Source organism: Lithobates pipiens, unplaced genomic scaffold (assembly GCF_037356315.1).
Source record: "Lithobates pipiens isolate NorthernLeopardFrog02 unplaced genomic scaffold, aLitPip1_a1.2 Scaffold_16, whole genome shotgun sequence".
In the NCBI taxonomy this organism is placed as follows: domain Eukaryota; kingdom Metazoa; phylum Chordata; class Amphibia; order Anura; family Ranidae; genus Lithobates; species Lithobates pipiens.
This window is the reverse complement of record NW_027507748.1, coordinates 143202844-143223964: the sequence shown is the minus strand read 5'-3', so window position 1 is coordinate 143223964 and position 21121 is coordinate 143202844. Positions and strand designations below refer to the sequence as shown.

At 46.6% G+C, this 21121-nt stretch overlaps 1 protein-coding gene across 3 annotated transcripts in view; it reads right to left on the bottom strand.

Moving 5' to 3' along the window:
- Nucleotides 1–21121, bottom strand: part of LOC143982120 (apoptosis-inducing factor 3-like) — a 233849-nt gene that overhangs the window by 173268 nt on the left and 39460 nt on the right. For all 3 annotated transcript variants that reach the window (XM_077480563.1, XM_077480565.1, XM_077480564.1), the window contains exons 5-7: nt 13673–13717; nt 13503–13584; nt 9860–9972 (exon numbers count right to left, since the gene is read on the bottom strand). In XM_077480563.1, coding sequence (XP_077336689.1) covers nt 9860–9972; nt 13503–13584; nt 13673–13717 — 240 coding nt within the window. The remainder of the gene's footprint in view (nt 1–9859; nt 9973–13502; nt 13585–13672; nt 13718–21121) is intronic.

Sequence of the window (21121 nt, the reverse complement as noted above, 5' to 3'; positions counted from 1 at the left end):
GAGCTGATTCAAGGTGCTTCACATCATCCTCCTTAAAGGGGTACAATTTAGACACCTTTGATTGCATGGAGCTCTTCCTATCAATCTTGCTCCACTCTTCAGTAATGATTTCTCCCAATTCAGATAGGAAAGGAAAATGTTGCCGTTCCTTTTTGAGTTGTTTGAAAAACTTTCTTTGTTTGGGGAGGGGAGAAGTAGTGGGTTCTTCCCATTTTAAAGCTTCTTTCACTGCCTTGACAAGAGCAGGTACTAAAGCATAATCAAATCCTACTCCTGGATCCTCTGGATCCGATTCGCTGTCAGACAAGAGCACAGAGTGGTGGCTTGGTTGAGAAGATTCCCCAGTCTCTTGTAAGAGCCCTTCACCACCTGAAGGACATAATGGGTCTGAGGGGGATTCCATAGCGTGATGAGCTTCCCTCTGCTGCAGGGATTCCTTTACCACCCTTCTCACCATAGATTCTAAGCGTTGATCCGCACCATCTCTTTCATCTGCGACTTTAGAGAAGCAATGATCACAGAGCGATTTGTCTGATGGGATGGGCATCTTACAGCCCCAACATGAATTAACTGGTCCTCTGCTTGAGTGCGAGTGACCACTGCGTTGTTCAGATCTGGAAGACCTACGGTAACCAGACTTTGATGATGATTTGCGGTGGTGCGATTTTGACGATCCACTGCGACTATGCGCACTGTAATGCGGTTCAGACCTAGAAGGGCTATAAGGAAATATACAAGAAAAGAGAGAGATACAGACCAGGCTGGTATCAAATGCTAAGGAATACTCCACAAATACACAGCAATCCAGCCATGCACATACCTGTTACAAGCGGGCAGGTCACTGGTAGGCAGTGAGGCATCCATGACTAAAAACGCTGACTGTAACAACAATAAACCCTCATAAGCAGCCATACAAAACACAGGAGCAACAATACATCAGAGCAGATCATAACCTACCTTACACCAACCAGAGAATGGCCCCGGGAAGTTGCTAAATCTCCTGCAATCATTCCCAAATCCTGACATCTCTCACTGTGTTTTAAATATGGCGCCCATGACGTCATCAGCGGCGTCAGACGCGAGATGCCCGCGCGCATGCGCGGGAACCAAGCCTCGCTTTGGATATGGGTCTGCGCATGCGCAGAACGCAGCGCTGGACCCGGAAACAGGGGGAGAAAGGCTGCTGGAACGCGGAAGCGTCAGCGCCTATACACAAGAACCAGCTGGCATATGAAAAGACACAGGTAGAAAAGAAAACACATAAACACTGCTGCCATGAAAAACGGAATTTTTACAGCTCACCACTCCACCAACGATCGTCTGGCCGAACAGGTTCAAGCACACACCACCGATCCACCGGGCAGATAATGGCCACCTTACATAGCAGGTAATAAGCCGTGCGCACTTATCTTCGGATAAACAAAGTCTTCAGCGCTACTCTGCCATACACTCCATACCCATGCTTAACAGACAGGGCCTATCGGAGGAACAAAAAGCTTGATAGTCAGCCGACTTGATCGTAGTGAAGATCTCTTCAGATAGGAAACACCTGTCCTATGGAGGAGGACAAAAAAGGAACACGGATAGCAGCTTGGAGCAAAGATTTATGGGAGTAGAGGTCCTATTGGGTAATTATGGAGGCGGGGCTAACCCACACGTATGCTGCCATGGAGCCTGTCAGGAAATGGATTTTACGGCAAGTCAAAAATCCCTTTTTCTCCTTCGTTCATTGACAGATACAGCGCTCCATTATTCAGAACCATAGGGACGTCCCAAAGCAGTGCCAAACATGAGGGGTGGGACAATGAACAATCCCAAGGCTAACACAGGAGCCAATAAAAACTAAAAAATAAAAAAACAGCGCAACAAAGAGACTTGTGATATGGTGTAAGAAAACACATAAAAAACATTTATTAAATATGAAGAAAACAATGGCAAAGACATCTGATCCTCCTGGGATCTTAAAAGCATAAAAATCATCAGTCATTAATCATAAAAAGATATATAAACTGACAGATGTTTTGTGACGAATCACCCCTGCAGTCTTTGTTTGTGACTTTAAGATGATAAAAAAAGCTGCACTGCCACCAATCAGCTGGAATATGGGGACTTGGTAAATGTGAACAATCCTCCAGGAAGGAGAGAGGAGAGAGTTAATGAAGTGCAGGTAAATGGAACTATGTTCCTGGAGTCACTCACTGTTAGTAGATGGACTGCGGCGCCGCCGCTCTGAGCCTGTGTAGTGGAGGGGAGATGTACAGTCCTGCTCCGTATGTTAATGCAGACTCTGGGACGGAGGTGCGGTGCACGCTGAGTGGTGTAAACTAAAGTTGGGCTTGAGGTGGCGTCCGCCTGGCGTAACAGAAGACCTGGAGCGCAATGCACTGGTCTGACGTGTCGTGCCGTCTGTCCGAACAGCTGGGTGTCACGTGAAGAGCTCCGTAGTGAGGAGGGTTGCCATGCTGACTGCCTGCTTACATGTTTCGCGCGCATGCGCTTTTTCAAAGCTAGGGCGGCATACGGCAAGGCAAGGTATAAGAAGCATTGGGTTGTGTAAAAGGGGGCGGAGGAAATGAGGTGGGCTGGATTAATCCTGTGTGTGTGGATTTGGGCTGGAAGTGTTTAAGCTTTGATTTGTGTGGAAAGCAGTTACCTGGGAGAAAGCTGAGGAATGGATGGATGGATGGGATGAATTATTATATATATATATATATATATATATATATATATATATATGTGTGTGCAAAAGGAAATTTTTATTTACATGGAAAAAAAAAAAAAATGGAAAAATATATGAAAAATGAGAAATGAAATTGTATTGAAAATTTATGAATATGTAAAAATATATAACACAGGAGCCAATCAGGTAACAGGAGCTTAACACAGAACAACTGGAGCCCAACCTGAACACTACACCCCAAGAGAGATTAGACCCCCTAAACAGCAACCCGCAACACCTTGTGGCCAAAAGAAGCATACTGTGGATGTCAGCACACAGAATTTTGCGAAAGTGTACACCGACGACCAAGTGGTTGCCTTGCAATAAGTGCAGCCAACGCCTGATGGAAGGCCCAAAATGTAGTAAGCAGCCAAGTAGAATGCGCCGTAACAGGGAAAAGAGGAGCTCAATCCCTGATAGAATAGGTCAGAGTCATATCCCTAGAAAGTTCTGTCTGATCCCTAGAAAGGTTGCAGAAGCAGACTACCTCTTTTTTGGCCCATCCGTGATCAAAAACGGCGAGTCCGATCTCCGAAAAGACCCTGTGACTGCCAAATACACCCGACACGCCCGAACACATACAGGGCATGCAAGGTAAATCCCTTAGGACATTTTGACCTGGGACACATGGAAGGCAATACAATGTCCTTAGTCAAAAAGGAATCAGAGGAGGGAACCATCTTTGTGGATCACCAGGTAAGTAGTATGACATGGTAACGCCTACAGTTCCGACACTCTGCGAGCAGAGGTGCTAGCAACCAAGAAACACACTTTCTGGGACAGAGCAAGCAGAGGAATCTCCCGAATATTTCCAAAGAGAGGTTTCTGTAGAACCGAACGCACCAAGAGCAGATTCCACGGCGGTAAAAGACTGCTTGATTAAGAGTACGCACCAGGAAGTCGCAAGACCTAGGGACGCCAAAGAAAATCGCCAAGGTCCGCCCCCATGAACCTGTGAAGAAAGGTGGAAATCCGAGCCACCGAGATGGAACGAGCCACAGAGAAAGAACAAGGGTAAACTCCAAGCGCCTTACACCAGGATATGTATGCCATCCATATCCAGTGGTAAATCTTCCTAGAGAAAGGCCTCCTAGCCTTCAGCAGCGTCGTAACTTCAGCACCTTGCTCATAACAGCCAGGCCTTCAAAACCAGCGTCTGAAGCAGGATGGAGGATTGGCCCTTGGGACAGTAGAACCTCCCTGAGAGACAGTCGCCAAGGGACATCAGCGACCAAGCCTGACAAGGCCATCTTCATGCCTTCAGCCTCGATCCTGCGCAAAAGCCGCAGCAGAAGGTTGAGAGGAAGAGAGGCGTAGATCCAACTATACCGGCCCCACCAGAGTGTCTGCAGTGTCCACCAGAGGATCCCGTGACCTTGCTAGAAATCTCAGTACCATTTTGTTAAGCCAGGACGCCAACAGATCTACCTCAGGAGTGCCCCATTGGAGACATATCCGATGAAACAGGTCCTGGTAAAGGGACCTCCTAGTGGACCAACAATAGCCGACTGAGGCAACTGACTGCCAATTTTCCACTCCTAGAATGCATATGGTGGAGAGGGCCAGAACAAGGCATTCTGCCCACCTGAGGATGCTGGCTACTGTCAGGGCTGCAAACACACTTTTCGTTCCACCCTGGTGATTGACATAGGCCACCGATGTGGCATTGTCTGACTGAATCCGTACCAGGAGCCACTGAAGTCGACTCCCATGATCTATACAGAGTCTAATCACTTGAAGTCCCAGGATACTGAACGGCACTCCAGATTCCTTTAGCGTCCAAGGACCCTGAGCAGAACCCAGTCCCAGGACACCTCCCCACCAGGACAGACTGGCATTGGTGGTAACCACTGTCCAACCCGATTGGTGAAAGGATGTGCCCTGCCGAAATCCCAGAGAGCGAAGCCACCAGACTAGGAACCCCCAGTTTTTCCAGCTCAGCTGAATCTGTTGGCCCAGAGACCCCGTGCACTTTACGACAGGATCTCACTTGAAGGGAGCTCATATGGAACTGCGAAAATGGAACCTCCTCAAAGGTAGATATTATCAGGCCCAACACCCACATGCAGGACTGCAGAAAGACTCACTTGCGAGACAACAGTAGTTGAAGAGCAGCATGCAACTTCTGGAGTTTGTCCAGAGGAAGAAACACTCTGGCCAGAGATGAAATTAGAGTCAGGCCCAGATAATCCAATTTTCTGGAAGGAGCCGGAGCAGACTTCAGGTAGTATAGAAGCTAACTAAAAACTGTGGTTTGTATAGTGAGCTACGTCACCCCTCAGGGTAGCCGAGGACTCTGCTCGCAGAAGAAGCTCATCCAGGTAGCCCAGGACTGCAATCCCCCGCTGACAAAGCCACACCAGAACAGGTGGCCAACACCTTTATGAATACGTGAGGAGTGGAGGTGAGACCAAAGTTCAACACTGCAAGCACACAATTCTACATATTGTAGTGTGCACAAATAAGCATCCGTGATGTCGACAGAAGCCAGAAAGTCCCCATGATTAAGGGATGCCACCACCGTGTGGATGAACTCGATTCTGACCTTATGTAGCCACTGGAACCGGGACAAGCACACCCTGAAGCAACAGGGCTTGCACAGCCCCAAGGAGAACTGCCAACAGTCCGGTGATTTGGAAGGAAAAAACCCTTTTGGGGGGTTCAAGACTGGAACACTAGGACATAGGTGAGGGCGCGCCTTCATGCTGAAGGGGCCTTGTCCGTAGATCTAGGGAGAAGAAGGACCGCATCCACTACAAGGCCCCCCCCCCATTTCAGACTGTGGAAGAGATGTACACTTCCCTTCTTTGAGACTCGTAATGATGTCATCTAGGGTAGCCCAAAATAGACCAGTACCTTGAAATGGTAACCCAGTCAGAGATTTTTTTATAAGCCCAGTCCGTATACCAACACTTAAGCCACAATACATGTCTAAGCACCACTGCAGAAACAGAACTTAGCAACCAGGGGAACTGCGTCCAAGGAGGCATTGCATACAAACTGCAGCCCCCAGACCAACTGGTCCGCCAACTAAGTGAAAGCAGAGGGAATCTGCTCCCCCCTCCAGGTATGTCAGCCGGAATATTAAAAGCCGGAGACTCCTCTACCAGAATCATGGTCACCTTGCGCAACCTAGAGACAGGGGGATCTACTACTGGTGGAACAGTCCACTCTTTAAGGAAGGGACCCCACAAAGAGGTACCTCACAGTGAAGCGTCTTTGGAACCACAAAGGGATGCTTTGGACACTCCCAGTCTTCACAATGAAATATTCCAAAATAAGAGGGAGAAGGGAACGCTTCTGCTGTGTGAGACAGTTTATGGGTGCCAAGGGGACCGGCACCTCCGTTGCAGCCACAGCTGCATCATTCATTTTTAAAGTTTCCCACACAGACGTAATGCCCCGCAAGGTGGGCCACACTTCTACGACAGCAGAGCCAGATAGCCATTTACTAGCCTATATGCCCAAGTGCCACCTGTGAAAAATGCAAAGAACTCGGGGGGGGGGCCTCTGCAGCCTTAGGCCCCATGCAGGGGCCCCACACAGGGACGTTGACCGAGGCCCCACATGGGGGGCTGCCCAGGTCTCCTCACAAGGGGCACCAACAGACCCTGCACCGGGGCACCTACTGATACCCTGCACTGGGGCACCTTTGGACCCCTAACAGAGACACTGGCTGAGACCCCGCACAGGGGGAGCCTATGGATACCCCGCACAGGGAGCACCACTGGACCCCTCACAGGGTGAGCTAGCTGAGACCCCGCACAGGGGGCCGCCTACCGATGCCCCGCACGGGGGCACCACTGGACCCTTCACAAGGGGCACTGGCTGAGGGGCATCCACTAAGGCCCCATTTAAACCCCCAAAAGGGGGTCCCCCCAGAGCCCCCACAGCGCCGTCCCTCTAGAAGAAGGCATCTGGTGTGGCCACGTGGACTATCAGGCCACAAAAGCCGCAGCCAATATTTTCGGCCGCCCGCTGCGAGTGCACAGGTTCGCGGGGGGACCATGCCAAGCAGAGCCAAGGAAGGCGGATGCCCGCCACTGAAATCGGCAGCCTCCTCCACCCGCAAAAGCCACGGCCTACATTTTCGGCTGCCCACCTCAAGTGCACAGGTCCATGAGGGTGGGGGGGGTGAAATCGGACCAAGCAGGGTGGAGGGCAGATGCCCCACATGTCGCCTGGTTGGTAGACGCAGAACCACAGCCTAAATCAGCAGAGGGCCACCACAGGGGGCGTGGATCGGCAGATACCTGGTCATCCACCCAAACCTCCAGCAGATGCCAAGGTGTACCCCCCCATAGTGACAACCCTGGGGGGGAAATGTCCAAAGCACCTAGGCCAGAGGCCTGGGTCTCACCCAGGGAAGGGGGAGGTGTGGAGAATCCCTGAGGGGCTGACCACCCCTGGGAGTACCCGCGCCCAACACCACTCCAGGGAAGGAGAGGAGGGGGCCGCTTACTTACCGCTCCAGCGAAGTGCACAGGTAACACTCCCAAGCACATCCTCCTCACCACCGAAGTGGGGGCTGATGGCCATGAGGAACACTGCGACACAGGCCGAGACCTGGTCATATGCGACCTCGCAAGCCGTTTAACTCCCGGTCTGCACGCACTTGCTGGCCAGACTGGGGAGATCACTGGATCTTAGTGTCCAGCCCGTCGTACAGTCCAGCAGTTGATTCTTACAGGAAAAAATCCAAGAGGAAAAAAATATAGTAGTTTAAAAAGCAAAAAACAGGAACTAGGTCCTTACTCCTGACTAGGCAGAGAAAAAAAATGAAGGCCTAAAGCAGAGAGGGGGGTGTATATCACCTAGGACCAGGGGTAGACTGACAACTCATGGGGCCCCTGGGCAATAGGAGAAGATTATGGGGGGCCCCCAGACAATAGATTATGGGGCCACACAGTATACACACACACATACAGTATACACACTATCACACAATATACAAACTCCGTATACACACACAGAATAAACATACTGAAAAAGGTACTAGAGAGGCGGGGCAGCTATAATCTTGGGATTTTTAAAAAACACAGATTTTTACATACTGTCCCTGGTTTTATTGAGGCTGGTAACCCTGATGGGGCCCCTTAGTGGCATGGGGCCCTCGGGCAGTGCCCGAATAGTCAGTCCGCCCCTGCCTAGCACTGCCCATAGGCGTAGAAAAGTCTTTTTTCTACCTAGTTTCCTACTCCTGTAGCGGGTGATAGAACCCTATGGCTCTGAATAATGGAGCGCTGTGTCTGTCAATGAACGAAAGAGAAAACAAAAAAATCATCCAGCAATTGTTTATCACGATTCAACATTTTTGTAACATTCATTGTATGTTTCTTCAGAAAGAAGATGGCACTCATTCAGGATCCCTGTGTCCTGTGATATACTTCAAGAAAGGGATTTTACAGGTAAACCAAAAATCCCATTTTCTTTATCATACATCCTAGGACACAGGTTACCTTCATATCCATTGTGACAGGGATGTCAAGAAACACTGAATATGAGGGGGAAGCAACACAGAAACAAGCCAACAGGCCCCTAACAACTAAACCAGAACAGGTTACAATCTGATGCAGTAAACTGCAACGTTTGCTGACCATGAAACACGTCAAAGGTATGAGGAGCCTTGCCCTCAACATCTGAAGTTTAGGACAGAAAGAAGGTAACACAATGTCCTGGTTAAGGACCAAGTTCACCTTTACATAAAAAATAAATGCACATCTTTATGTAGGTAAAGTGCGCATTTATTATTTTTAAATACAGAAGCCTGGCAAGCACTGCACCCATCATCAGCAGATAGCAGGTGCAATGTCAGGCTCCTGCACACACTACCTAAAGCCCTTTTACTTGCACAGTAATACCTTGCATAGCGAGTAACACGGTTAATGAGTGTTTCACAATATGAGCTGTGCTGTCTCACAAAACTAGCAGCATTCAAGCCTCTGCGTTGTGCAGTACCGCATTTGGCCAGAGATGCGGGGGCGCTGGTGACAATGAGCCGTTCGAGCTGCTCGGATGCACTCGGAAACACTCCGTTCCTGAGTGTCTCCGAGGCTTTCCGAGTGCATCTGAGCAGCTCCAAACGGTCTCCAAGTATTTGAGTCTCTCTGGCACCCCCACCTCTGGCCCCATGCGGTACTGCATACAATAGAAGTTGATGTGGAACTAATTATCTTCATTTCTATTGACTATGGAGAAACTCGCTTTCATATGCGAGTGCTTTGGATTACAAGCATTCTCCTGGAATGGATTATGCTTGTAATCCAAGGTTCCACTGTACTTTTGTACAGGCTGTCATTGAAGAGCTGTAGGCAGCGTGAATGAACTACACGTGTGCTTATCAGCATGCCCCCATGTTTGCCATGGTGATTGACGGTAACTGTAGTCAATTCATTCACAGGAAACTGAATGAATGATGTAGCTGTATGGGCAGAACTCACTGAATCCACGACAGACCTACTCCATTTCTTAGTAAACTTACTATCTATGGGATATTGTTGAGCAAAACGTTTTAGTGGAATAAAAAAAACCTTTTCAGGATGAGCCCAGTCAACATAGACCACATCCTTTAAATAAGAATGTACATTATCTACAGGGATTGGGGTTGCTTTGGCCGACGTCACAATACCAATCCTGTAACCTTTTGGATACAGGACTCATAAAGCGGTAATTTAGTCTGGACTACTTCTGTACAGAAACTTGCTATGGCCTTTTGGGTCAGAGATAAAACCTGACCTTTGAATTTGTCATAAGTAGATCCCCTGAAGAATTCTTCACTTCTCCCGCCAGAAAAACAAATTTGCCGTCCCACCTTATCCTCTGCCGGTTCATCAACACTACATATGATAAGGTGGGAAACTGGCCAAATTTTGATCCATCTATGGCCGTTCCCACTCGACAAAAGTCAATCTAACTATTGACTTCAGTTCAATGGAAATGTTGGAAAAAAAAAAAGGAACTGTCTATGGCCAGCCTATGTCCCTCTTTTCTCCAATGCCACCTGCAGACTACCTAATCAGCAGCAATATCAGATCGGGCTGGAAGGGAAACAGAGAAACAGACTGTGGTAATGAAGGACTATGGACAGTTCATCGTACAAAAACACATTTCAAGGTGCTAAACAATTAAAGCAATACAGACCTTGCTAAGTTTTGTTCTGTCATAAGGCAAGTGGCTTTCTCTGGTCACCATGACAATCTTCCCTGAATAACCTTCTTGGCGGAGGGTTTCTGCGCACACCAGAGCAGCAGGGCCTACAATAGCAAAAACATGAGAAAATAATGAAAAAGCCAAATATATGGATCCAATTTATATAGTGTTACATATTCCACAGCTCTTTACACAGATTTCTTGACTGCATTTACACACACACACACACACACACACACACGCACACACACGCACACACCAGTTTTGTTGGAATGGATTAGAAGCTCTGTAAGGTTCTTCTTGCTGTTCATGTCTCCATTGTAGAGGTTTCCCTTCACTTCCTATCTCATAGGCACATGACCAGTAAGTAAGTAGAAATCCCACCATGGGCAGTTGTCAAAAATGACTCCATTAACGTCTAAGTTTACAAATTAGCACAAGGGATGCTTCACAACTTCAATATAATGCATCCCTTTTGCTACTACGAAATTATCCTCCTCTGTTGTCCCTCCACCCCAGACTCTAATCTTCTGGTGCAACAGGGTTTACTAAGACAGTGGGAGCTGGGACGAGCACTCAAGAGAGCCCAACTATGCCTATCCTTTCCACACAGCTACTCCATAATAAAAAAGGTATATGAAGAGGCAGAATTTGGCACACACAGCTTATCTAAAAAAATACAAACACCGTTGGTGGGCCTTTATTTTATTTTTTTATTTTTTTTAGTACTCCGCCCACTCTTATAAAAGGCATGCAGTTTCGAAGCAAGATGTACAGGTCTAAGACTGACTGGCCAATCAGGAGCCAATGTGCCTTGGATATGGACATCTAACTCATAGGCCCTAATTATCAAAGTAAATGGAATACCAGAAGATGAAAAGGACTATCGCAGTCTAAACTACAAGACAGTGCAAATGTTATTGCCACACATTTATGCAGGCTGTGAGATGGTGATTGTCTTCTGGAAGCCCTCAATTGTGAACTTTCCCTTTAAAGAAAAACTCCAGCAAGATCAAAAACCTAACAGTAAAAACCTACATGGTATAAGGTTTCGGAGACTTTGGGAAAGAAAAGAGATGCCATGCCTTCAAAGTCAATTTTTTTCCATTCTTCGATTTATGTGTATACTTTGGGCTTTTTTTTTTTTTTTTACTTTAAATGCAGTTACAACTGTAATTTAATGTTACAGAACCCCTTTTCATCAGCAGACAGAGGGAGTTAGTGTTAGACCAAATTACATTTTATATAATGGCTGCAACTTGTTCATAACCCTGTCTGGAGTGGTCTTTTTCCTGCTATGGTCTTTGTTATGACTATGGGCTCACAGCACTTTATTTTATCTTCACACAGAACATTCAAGAAAATAAGGGCTAAATAGCTTTTAACGAGTTTATAACTAAATTCTGCGTTTTAGCTCTTCTTTAATGAGAACAAAGATTCACGAAATTAGGGTGATGATTAAAGTGGAAGTCCAGCCTATTCCTAACTAATCTTAATCCTGCACCCACTCTCCTGCTAAACCCTATTCTACCCTATGAAAGGAAGATTTGTATTATTGTCTATTCTGAGAGCGATTTGGTCAGGTCACGTGATCTCCCCAGTGGCCAGCCTCAGTAAAGAGTAGAGATTGCTGACAAAGGCTAGAGATCCTGGGCAATGATGTCACCCATAGACTTACTATGGGACAGGGCTATCTTTAAAGCAGGGAAAAAGGGACAGCTGCCCTGGGCCCTGTCATTTTTGTGGGGCACAAAGCAGCTACCTCATACTTGCCAACTATCCTGGTTTACATTCCCTTTTCCTTTGAAGTTTTAGTCCCGTGCTTTGTCCTGGTATCTCAGTGTGAAGTGATGCTACTAATGCTGGCCAACTCTGCCCTATTGTTGTGTACAGATGACTCACCTGCAGATCCTGTGTTTACATGTAAATAACTGGCATTAGTATGAAAATAGTGACAACATTCATATGTAAATAGACGCTGACCGGCGGCATTCATATGTATATCATGTCCTCGAGGTTATATCCACCATCACCTATACTGAATGCTGCCCACTGGAGAGGTAAAGGGGCATGCTTGAAAGTCCTGCCTGCAACTGTGGTCATTCAGCCCAACGTCAGCCTGTTCTGCAAAGGGCAAAGGTAAGCACATTGGTAGGGGGGGGGTAGCATGGGGTGTGCAGAGGTAGGCAGAGAAGGAATTACAGTTTGGGTGCACAGGTAAGCAAGGAGGATGTATAGAGGTAAGGAAGGTGGGTGCAAAGATGAGCAGAGGAAGCAGGAAGAGTTAGGCTGCGTTCACACCACCAACGGATGCGGCTCGCAGCAGGAATCCGCTGCGTCTCTGTTCTCCGTTTCAGGGACAAATTTGTGCCTGAATTCAGCCCTAAAAAAGGGAGACAAAGATGCACTGCAACAGAGATATGTGAACTGGCTCCATAGAGAGCCGGTCACAATCTCCTGTCATGAGAATTGGTGAAACCCGTATCCAGTTTGCACAGGTGTGAACCCAGCCTTAAAGGGGTGGAGTGGATTGGGGAGGTTTGGGGTGCAGAGGTTAGCAGGGGTTTTAGGATGCAAGGATGTACTGACAGGGTGGATAAAGATGTAGGTCGCGTGTATGGCAGCCCTATTATTTCAATGGGCTGCTCTATGTGGCAGAAATAAAGAAGAAAGTCCCAAACGCTTTTTCAAAATCACACTGTAGCACAGCACGTGTCAGCAGATCCATGAGGGTGTCATTAACAATGGCACTGCTGTGTATCTGCTAAAGGGCAGCACATTTTTGTGGTGTCAGTAAAGCAATTTTGCACACAACACACACAAATGTGAATGCAGGCTAAAGTTCTCAGTTATATTTGTGGTCAATGTAAATCTTCTCATTACATTGGGGCTTGGGGTACAATCCTTTTATTCACACTAGTGGCCAGTGCAGGACCCCTTACATTAGTGGTCGCTATAAATCCCTCCTTACATTGGTGGTTACTATGAATGCTCCTATTACATTAGTGGTCAGTGTAAACCCCTATTACATTGGTGGCCAGTGTTGAAACTCCTCTTCATATTGGTAGTCAGTAAAGAAAAGAAAAAAACACACAGCATTGCCATTGATCATACCCTCCCCTCCCTCTAGCACTGCTACTGATCCCAGAAGTTCTAGGATCCCTAGGAGTTTTCTGTCTATTGATGGGTCCCCTCACCACCCCAGTCCCTGGTGTGCAGGCAGGTGGAGAGGAAAATTGCATGGAGATGGTGGTGGTGGGGGGGGGCGCAAGAAAGCTTTTGCCCAGGGTCCAATCAATAATAAAGACGGCCCGGATATGGGGCATCCGTTGTCAGCTGTCTCTCCTCTACACTGAAGCCACCGTGGGCAGCTAATTAAATGACCAGACCACTCTCAGAATACATATACATCCTCCTTTCACAGGGTAGATAGAATAGGGTTTAGAAGGGGGTGGGAGCAAATTTAAGATAGTTAGGAATAGGCTGGACTCCCAATTTAAACTAATTAAAAGGCGTTGAGTTTGTATCGCAGATTGACTGTTTGTTTTGTTGGACTGAATGAATAAATGGTTTTGGGGCATTTAAAGCAGTTCCCTTTTGTCTTCTGCAGTCACCATAAAAATGTAAAGTTTACCTGCTCCAATGATTGCTACAGTACTTCGGTTGCTGGCAGTGTGTCGGCACATAGCTTTTACTCTTTTTGCATTCTCCAATGTCTGTATTTAAGGATAAAGAAGCCATTAGCTCATTAAATAATTTTAGAGGAATTCCGGAATATGCTACTCTAAATATTTAGTAACTTGCCTTTTTATTTGTAGCAATATGCACACTGCCATTCTCCACTGTGACCTGTGGAGGAAAGTAAAAGTGACAAATGAGGAAAGGAATTATTTGGGTAGACTGACTTTAAAATATAAGTTTTCCCAAAGAAAAAAAAAGGCACTGCTTGATTAGATTATACTGAGAACAGTACTTTCCTAGTGAGTACATTAATCCATACACTGTTTTACTGCATTCTATTGGTTACAAAGGGCCCCTAATCTATGTGAGCTTATTTCAATAATCGTTATAGGAGTATTTTTTTTTTTGACGTATATAAATCACAAAAAAAAACAAAAAAAAAAAAAAACACACAACACACACACACACACACTTAAGAAGTATTTGCCAAATAAAAGACACTGATAATATTTATTGCTTGCATCAACAATGTCATGCCTTTTTCTGAAAAGAACGCATATAAGAGCCAATTTATAATAAAAAGATAGCTTTTAAGTTGCATTTTGATTTCATTTCAATTTACCATAAATAATGCTTCCTAAATGCAAAAAAAAATAAAAAATAAAAAAAAAATTTAAAAAGGGTAAAGCCACTTTTTTGGGGGGGGAAATTCAGCATATACTGTACACTGATCAGCTATAACTTTGAATTTATTCAATGTTTCCACTTTTTTTCATGTATTCACAATTGTAATTTCTTTGGTGCGAAGTAGTATTATATTTCACCTGTTTACTAATGGCTTTGCTAGGTGTGCAGTGTTTCAGACCTTTCTTTATGCATATTCACAATATCACAGTGTGTGGGGAGTTAGACAGACTCCTGCCCAACCAGCACCCATTGCAGGAAACACCGTATGGACTTATAGGAGCTTGAGCGGAAAACAAATGAAATGAAAAAGTCCCTCCCTTTCAGATTCACTGTAAAAAATTCTAAATGAAATGCTAAATATCTAAAAATTGAATAGGCAATACATTTGTTAAATAAGGCATATTTTTATATGAAAACACAACAATAGTACAATAATGCACGAAACTAAAGTGTCACTAAAGGCAAAACAGGAAGTGAAAGGGGATCTCACCAAAGTGAGGGAATCCCAGGGTGTCACCAGTGTCACTATAACTAGTGTCCCCCATTGGAAGATTTCTCCTCTGTTCCGGTCCTGATGTCAATCCAAAATTTCAGAGTTTTTTACGTTCACTTTCAATGATAACAGTAAATAGGACAAAACAGGGAAGGTGAATCTCCCTAATGGGGGCACAGACTTCAATAAAATCTGACAAGAGATTTGACTCCTCTCCAGTATATCAAAAAAAATGATATAATAATAATTGCCTTTGCGACACTTTAAAGAGAAAATACAAGCGATATATAACGGTTACAGAATCAATCCTTGAATGCCCCACCTTACCAGATGCATAAAGATTTACAAAAAAAATTAGAATGCAGAAATCTGCAGCTTAATGCAGTCTCAGCCTGCCCACAGCTGGACACAGTTCACATTTTTTCAGAAGCCAGTGACCTCAGAAACACTGTACAATTGCACATTGTCTAGGACAAACAACTGTGGCCAGCTATAAAAATAACCACACAGTGGATTTTCACCTGTGATGCGGCACACATCAAAACAATTTTAACCAAAAAAGGTAACAGTTACGGGATTGTGGCATTTTGGAAAAACATACACGGTGACCATATGCTTGAGAGATCCATCAAACCAAAACTTTTTTCCTGGTGCCTCCATGGCAGCATACCTGTGACAAGCTCCGCCTTGGCTCCTCCCTCAGGACTAGTGAATATTATAAAAGAAAAGGTTAGTACAGCCCCCGCATTCTCCTTTTTTTCCTCATACCTCATGGCAGTGAATTCTGGTCGGCGTCCTTACCTCCTGCAGTCGGCAGCTTCCGTCCGGGTTCAAGCCTCTCCCAGACGCAGTTCCTTCTCTTGGGCAGCTAAACGCGCTTATAAGGTTGGAAGTCCCTTCTGTAGGATCTTTTGGGACAAGCAGTTTGTCTCTTAAGTAAGAGCTTTATCTGCAAATTGATCAGGCACCAGCTCGTTCATGGTAACGGAGGCAGCAGCTATTTCTACATTTCTTTTTTTTTTCCCCCCCTTCTCTCTTTTCTTCCTTCCTTTCCTTTCCCTTTTAGGTTTTATATCTTTATCTTTTCCCTTTTCTCTTTCCTCTCTCTTTTGCTCTCTTCCCCTTCCCCAACCTTCCATTTCTTTCTTTCTTTGTTTCTTTTCTTTTGACCTCCCATTTGTTTGTTTCTCTCAGAGAAAAAATCTCCCTCTTAGCCCCTACCGCCATTCCCGGCTCCATAGGAGCCGCGCGCGCTCAGCGCCGGTGTTGTAAAATTTCATGCGACCCCGTGAATTTCGCTCACCCCGTCACTTCCGGTGAGGCTCCGTCATTCGAACAGCTGACGGCGGGCCTTTACTGCGCATGTGTCAATCCCCTGCCCTTAACAGCGCATGCGCTGTAGATTTATTCTCACGGTGGAGAAAAATTATAGCCTCGAGTGGGCGGAGACTTGCGGGTGGGCGGGCGGAGCTGAACAGATGGTGAGAATGTCCCCGCCCGTAACAGCTGACGGCGGGCCTTTACTGCGCATGCGCCAAGGAAGTGACGGGGTGAGCGAATTTCACAGGTCACAGCAAATTACCTTAGCGCCACGCTATTGGTTGTACAGGATACTGTCACCCCATAGGCTACCGTAACGATCGTTATGCATTCTGTATAATAAAATTAGCTGTGACCTGTGAAATTCGCTCACCCCGTCACTTGCGCTGTTAAGGGCAGGGGATTGACACATGCGCAGTAAAGGCCCGCCGTCAGCTGTTCGAATGACGGAGCCTCACCGGAAGTGACGGGGTGAGCGAAATTCACGGGTCGCATGAAATTTTACAACACCGGCGTTTTATTTAACTTTCGGCGTTCCCCGCCGTGCTCTGCGCATGCGCCGGCGGTGTGAGGCTTCTATCTTACTGTTCCGCCGATCGGCGCATGCGCAGTGGATTCGGAGGCCGCGGCGGCCATCTTTGATAAGGGCACAGTGACGTCTGTGCCCTCAAAATGTCAAAGACAGGATAGAGGCGTGCCCTGCCTCTCCTGTTCTACTGTTTATCTCCCTGATGGCCTCAGTGGGACGCCTGTGGCTGCAGGGAGAACTGCTACTCTGAGCTTTAATTAAAAAAAAAAAAAAAAAGAGAACATGGATTAATTAATTAATTAGATAAACATATTAAATTATTAAATAAAATGAATAAAAAATGATTAAATAAATTATTTTATTTACAAAAAAAAATAAAATAATTAAATAAGTTATTTTATTTACAAAAAAAAAAAAAATTAAAATATATATATATAATTTAACCCCCCCCCCCCCCCAAAAAAAAAAAAAAGGGACAAGAAGACAAAATGTAGATTTAGACGTATTTTAGATGTATTTATTGAAGTCCCTTTTTTCCAGTCAAGGACACGGTTGGTTGATTTTTCTCCTCTAAAACTCTTTTCTTAGCTGCTGCTTCTGCTAATCCGTCTAGTATGAGCCATTCGCCACCCGCACAAGATCCTACTCTACACCTGAGGTAAGGACCTACGTCCAGGTAAGTTGATACACTTAAAAAAAAAAAAAAAAAAAAAAGAGTGCACTCAGGCTGGTACTTTATGTATTTCAGTCCTGTACGCCAGAAGATGTCTAAGAGGACCTCAAGGCGACATGAAGACGATGATGACTCTAGTCACAGCAGAGACAGGTCGTCCTGGCATGGGGATTATAGAAGTGGCAGAAAGCATCGGCCAAAAAGGCGCCATCACTCATGCTCCCCGAGACCTAGATCTCCAAGATGTCAGGCGTGTGGAGCTGCCCCACTTTCAGACAAACTGATCTGTTTGAGATTGCCTCAGGGACGATGCAGCTGAAGGTCTGCAAATGGCGGACCTACTTAAGAAAGCAGTAAAGGACTCCCTTGCGGAATTGGTAGCCACAATGACGACGCAACAACCAGCGTCTCCTCCTCAGGAGCAAACGGCTGAGGCTGAGGCTTCCATCCCGGGGCTGTCCACAAGTGGAATTTTTCGTCTGACGCCGGCATCCTCCTCTAAACATCAGGAAGAGAATGCCATCTCAGAGGAATCATCTGATGACCTAGATGCCTCTGGCTTTGCTTTCGCCATGGTCCAGGCCTATGTACAGGCAGCTAAACAAGCGATCGGCTGGGAGAGACCAACACAAAGGTTTAAGAAGTCTAAATCATACTTCCCCTTTCTCAAACGCCAGATCTCCATTTTTCCTCTCATGGACGAGATCAGGGATGTGATTGAAAAGAGTGGGAAAAGACAGAGAAAATGTTCTCTATTAATCGGTTGGGAAAGTTATTCCCTCTCTCATAGCCTGATTCCGCAATGCTGGAGGGTTCTCCAGTGGTCGATGCAGCAGTGGTAAGGTTGGCAAAGAATGTCACATTGCCCCTGGAAGACTCAACTTCTTTTAAGGCTCCAGATGGCAGACAACGCCTGTAAACCTGTCATAGCCCTGACATCAGTGTCCAATGCGCTACGCGTCTGGACAGATAATATAGAGTCAGCAATCCAACAGGACATCCCAGAGGAGGATATAATCAAGGCCTTGGATGAGCTGAAGTTCTCAGCAGACTTTATTGGTGAAGCCGCCATCGATTCAATTCGTTGCTCCGCAAGGGCAATGCTCCACACAGTTATGGCCAAATGGGCCTTGTGGCTGAAACCGTGGGCAGCAGATATCGCCTCCAAACAGAACTGGTGCAAGATACCATTTGATGGTGAAGCCTTGTTTGGGGGAAAAACTGGACAAGGACATCTCTCGAGTCACTGGTGGAAAATCAGGCCTGCTACCCCAAGACAGGTGATCTAGGCGCTCCAGGACAATCGCACCCATATTCCAATACTCCAAGAATAAGGATTACCGATAGTCCAGGCAGGGAAAAGGCTTCAGGCATAATTGGGAAAGCACACAGTCCACGTTCCTCAAAACCCGAAGACAGAGACCAATGCCTACCCCACAGGATTCTACTAAATCCTCTCGATGCCTGGCCAGCCCAAGCGGGTCCTGTGTGGGCCAAGCTAAAACACTTCTCAAAGATCTGGGAGCAAAAGTGCAGGGATTCTTGGGTAGTCTCCACAGTCAAATACGGCCATTTCTGGCCGTTCCTAGACAAACCTCCCAAGGTCTTCTTCTCCCTGACAAGGGTGTCAAGGTTCCCCCCTAAAAAACGGAAGTGCTACAGCAATTTCTTCTCTCCTTGCAGTAACAGCAAGCAGTAGTTCCAGTGCCTCCATCAGAGAGATTTTCGGGTTTTTACTCAACCCTGTTTCCAGTCCCCAAGAGAAATGGAGGGTGGAGACCCGTGATAGACCTAAAAAGTCTAAATCGTTATTTCTTCCTAGTAAGATTCAAAATGGAGTCACTACGAACGATTATTTGTGTAGACCAACCAGGGGGCTGGATGTTGTCAATAGACTTGCAGGACACTTACCTGCATATACCCATACTCCCTCCTTTCCAGAAGTATCTGAGATTGGCGGTGGGGCAGGTACATCTCTATTTCCAGAGTCTTCCATTGGGCCTCTGCACATCGCCAAGAGTCTTCACAAAGACCCCAATTGCCATCATAGCCCCTCTGAGAGAATTGGGGCTTCGGGTATGCCACTACTTGGACGACCTTCTACTGCTGGCAAAAGACTGTGGAATAGGTGGTATCTATCCCAACCCATACACTTGACGACCTTGATGCTCAGGAGTCTGCATTGGTGGATGAAGAAACAGACACTTCTGAAATCACGCCCGTTAGGGCATGTCGACTGGATCACAATTAATACCAATGCCAGTGCAGCAGGTTGGAGAGCACACTGCAACCGGATCTCAGTGCAGCGTAGATGGTCCTTCCATACAACAGGCCTGGTGTCGAATGTCCTGCAGGTCAGAGCGGCCTACCTTGCGTTACTAGCCCTAAGGTTCGAGATTACAGGGAAACCTGTTCTCCCCCGAATGGACAACAGGACTGCGGTATCCTATGTACACCGGCAAGGGGGGACACGCAGCAGGTCCCTCCTGAAGGAGGTGGAACCCATAATACTCTGGGCAGAAAGGAATCTAAAGGACCTGAGGGCAGTTTATCTGCCCGGCCATCTCAACTTGAGGGCCGACCGCCTTTCCCGCAAGTTTGCGGATGCCAACGAATGGTCTCTACACCCGTAGATTTTCGACTGGATAGTGAACCAGTGGGGTCCCCTCGAGCTAGACCTATTTGTAACAGCATTCAATACCAAGCTTCCAAGGTGCATCTCAAGGCTTCCTCAACCCCAAGCGGAGGCATTAGATGCCCTCTCAGCCCCCTGGGCATGCAATCAGGCCTATGCCTTCCCTCTACGGCCTTTCATTCCAAGATCCCTGTCAAGGCTTATGATAGAAACCTCGACAGTGATAACGGTCCTACTGTACTGGCCAACACGTCCTTCGTTCCCCACAGCAATGTATCTAAGTACCCGACTTCCAGTCAAGGTTCCAATAATACCTCTTCGCCTTTCGCAAGGATGTCACACCCTTCCAGATCCCCGGCAGGCTGGATCTTCACATCTGGCAGCTGAAAGAGAAAGGTTCCAATCTCTAGGGTGTTCCAACAAAGTGATCGCAACCCCGCTCAAGGCAAGAAAACCATCCACAAACAAAAGTTCAGGGCCTTCATGATTGGCAGAAGCTGTGATCCAGATTCCCCATCATCCTCTCAAATTCTTGAGTTTTTGTAGGCAGGCCTAGACCTAGGTCTTGCACTAGGTACACTAAAAGTACAGGTATCAGCAATTTCATTGGCAAACCAGTAGAAGATGGGCCGAGGACTCATTAATAATACAGTTCTTCAAAGCTGTCAAAAAGATCCGACCGCCAACTAAACAATCTTTTCCCTCTTGGGACCTTGCTATTATCCTAGAGTCCTTAGCCAGTCCACCTTTTTGCCCGTTCGGAGTCAGCATCGCTTTGGAATCTAGCCTAGAAGCTAGCCTTCCTGATAGCTATAACCTCTGGCAGACGGGTTTCAGAGCTCCAAGCTTTAGGAGCAGATCATAATCATATCATATTCCATCCGGACAGAGTAGAACTCAGAACAGTGCGAGGATTTATTCTCAAAGTCGCATCATCCTTAAACATGTCAGAACCTTGGGCACTCCCAACATTTTCAGAACAGGACTCTGGTTCTCTTCATGAGCTAGACATTGCCTCCACTTTGAAATGCTATCTGCAGACCACAGCATCATTCAGGGATTCCATCAGGCTGTTTATAATTCCCTGGGGCAAACACCAAGGCAAGGAGGCGTCAGCAAGAACGATTGCCTCATGGATCGTTAGACTCATTCACAAGGTGTACAGGACAAAGGGGCTGGAACCCCCTTTGGCGGTCAGGGCGCTCTCCACCAGAGCAGTTTCTGCCTTTTGGGCG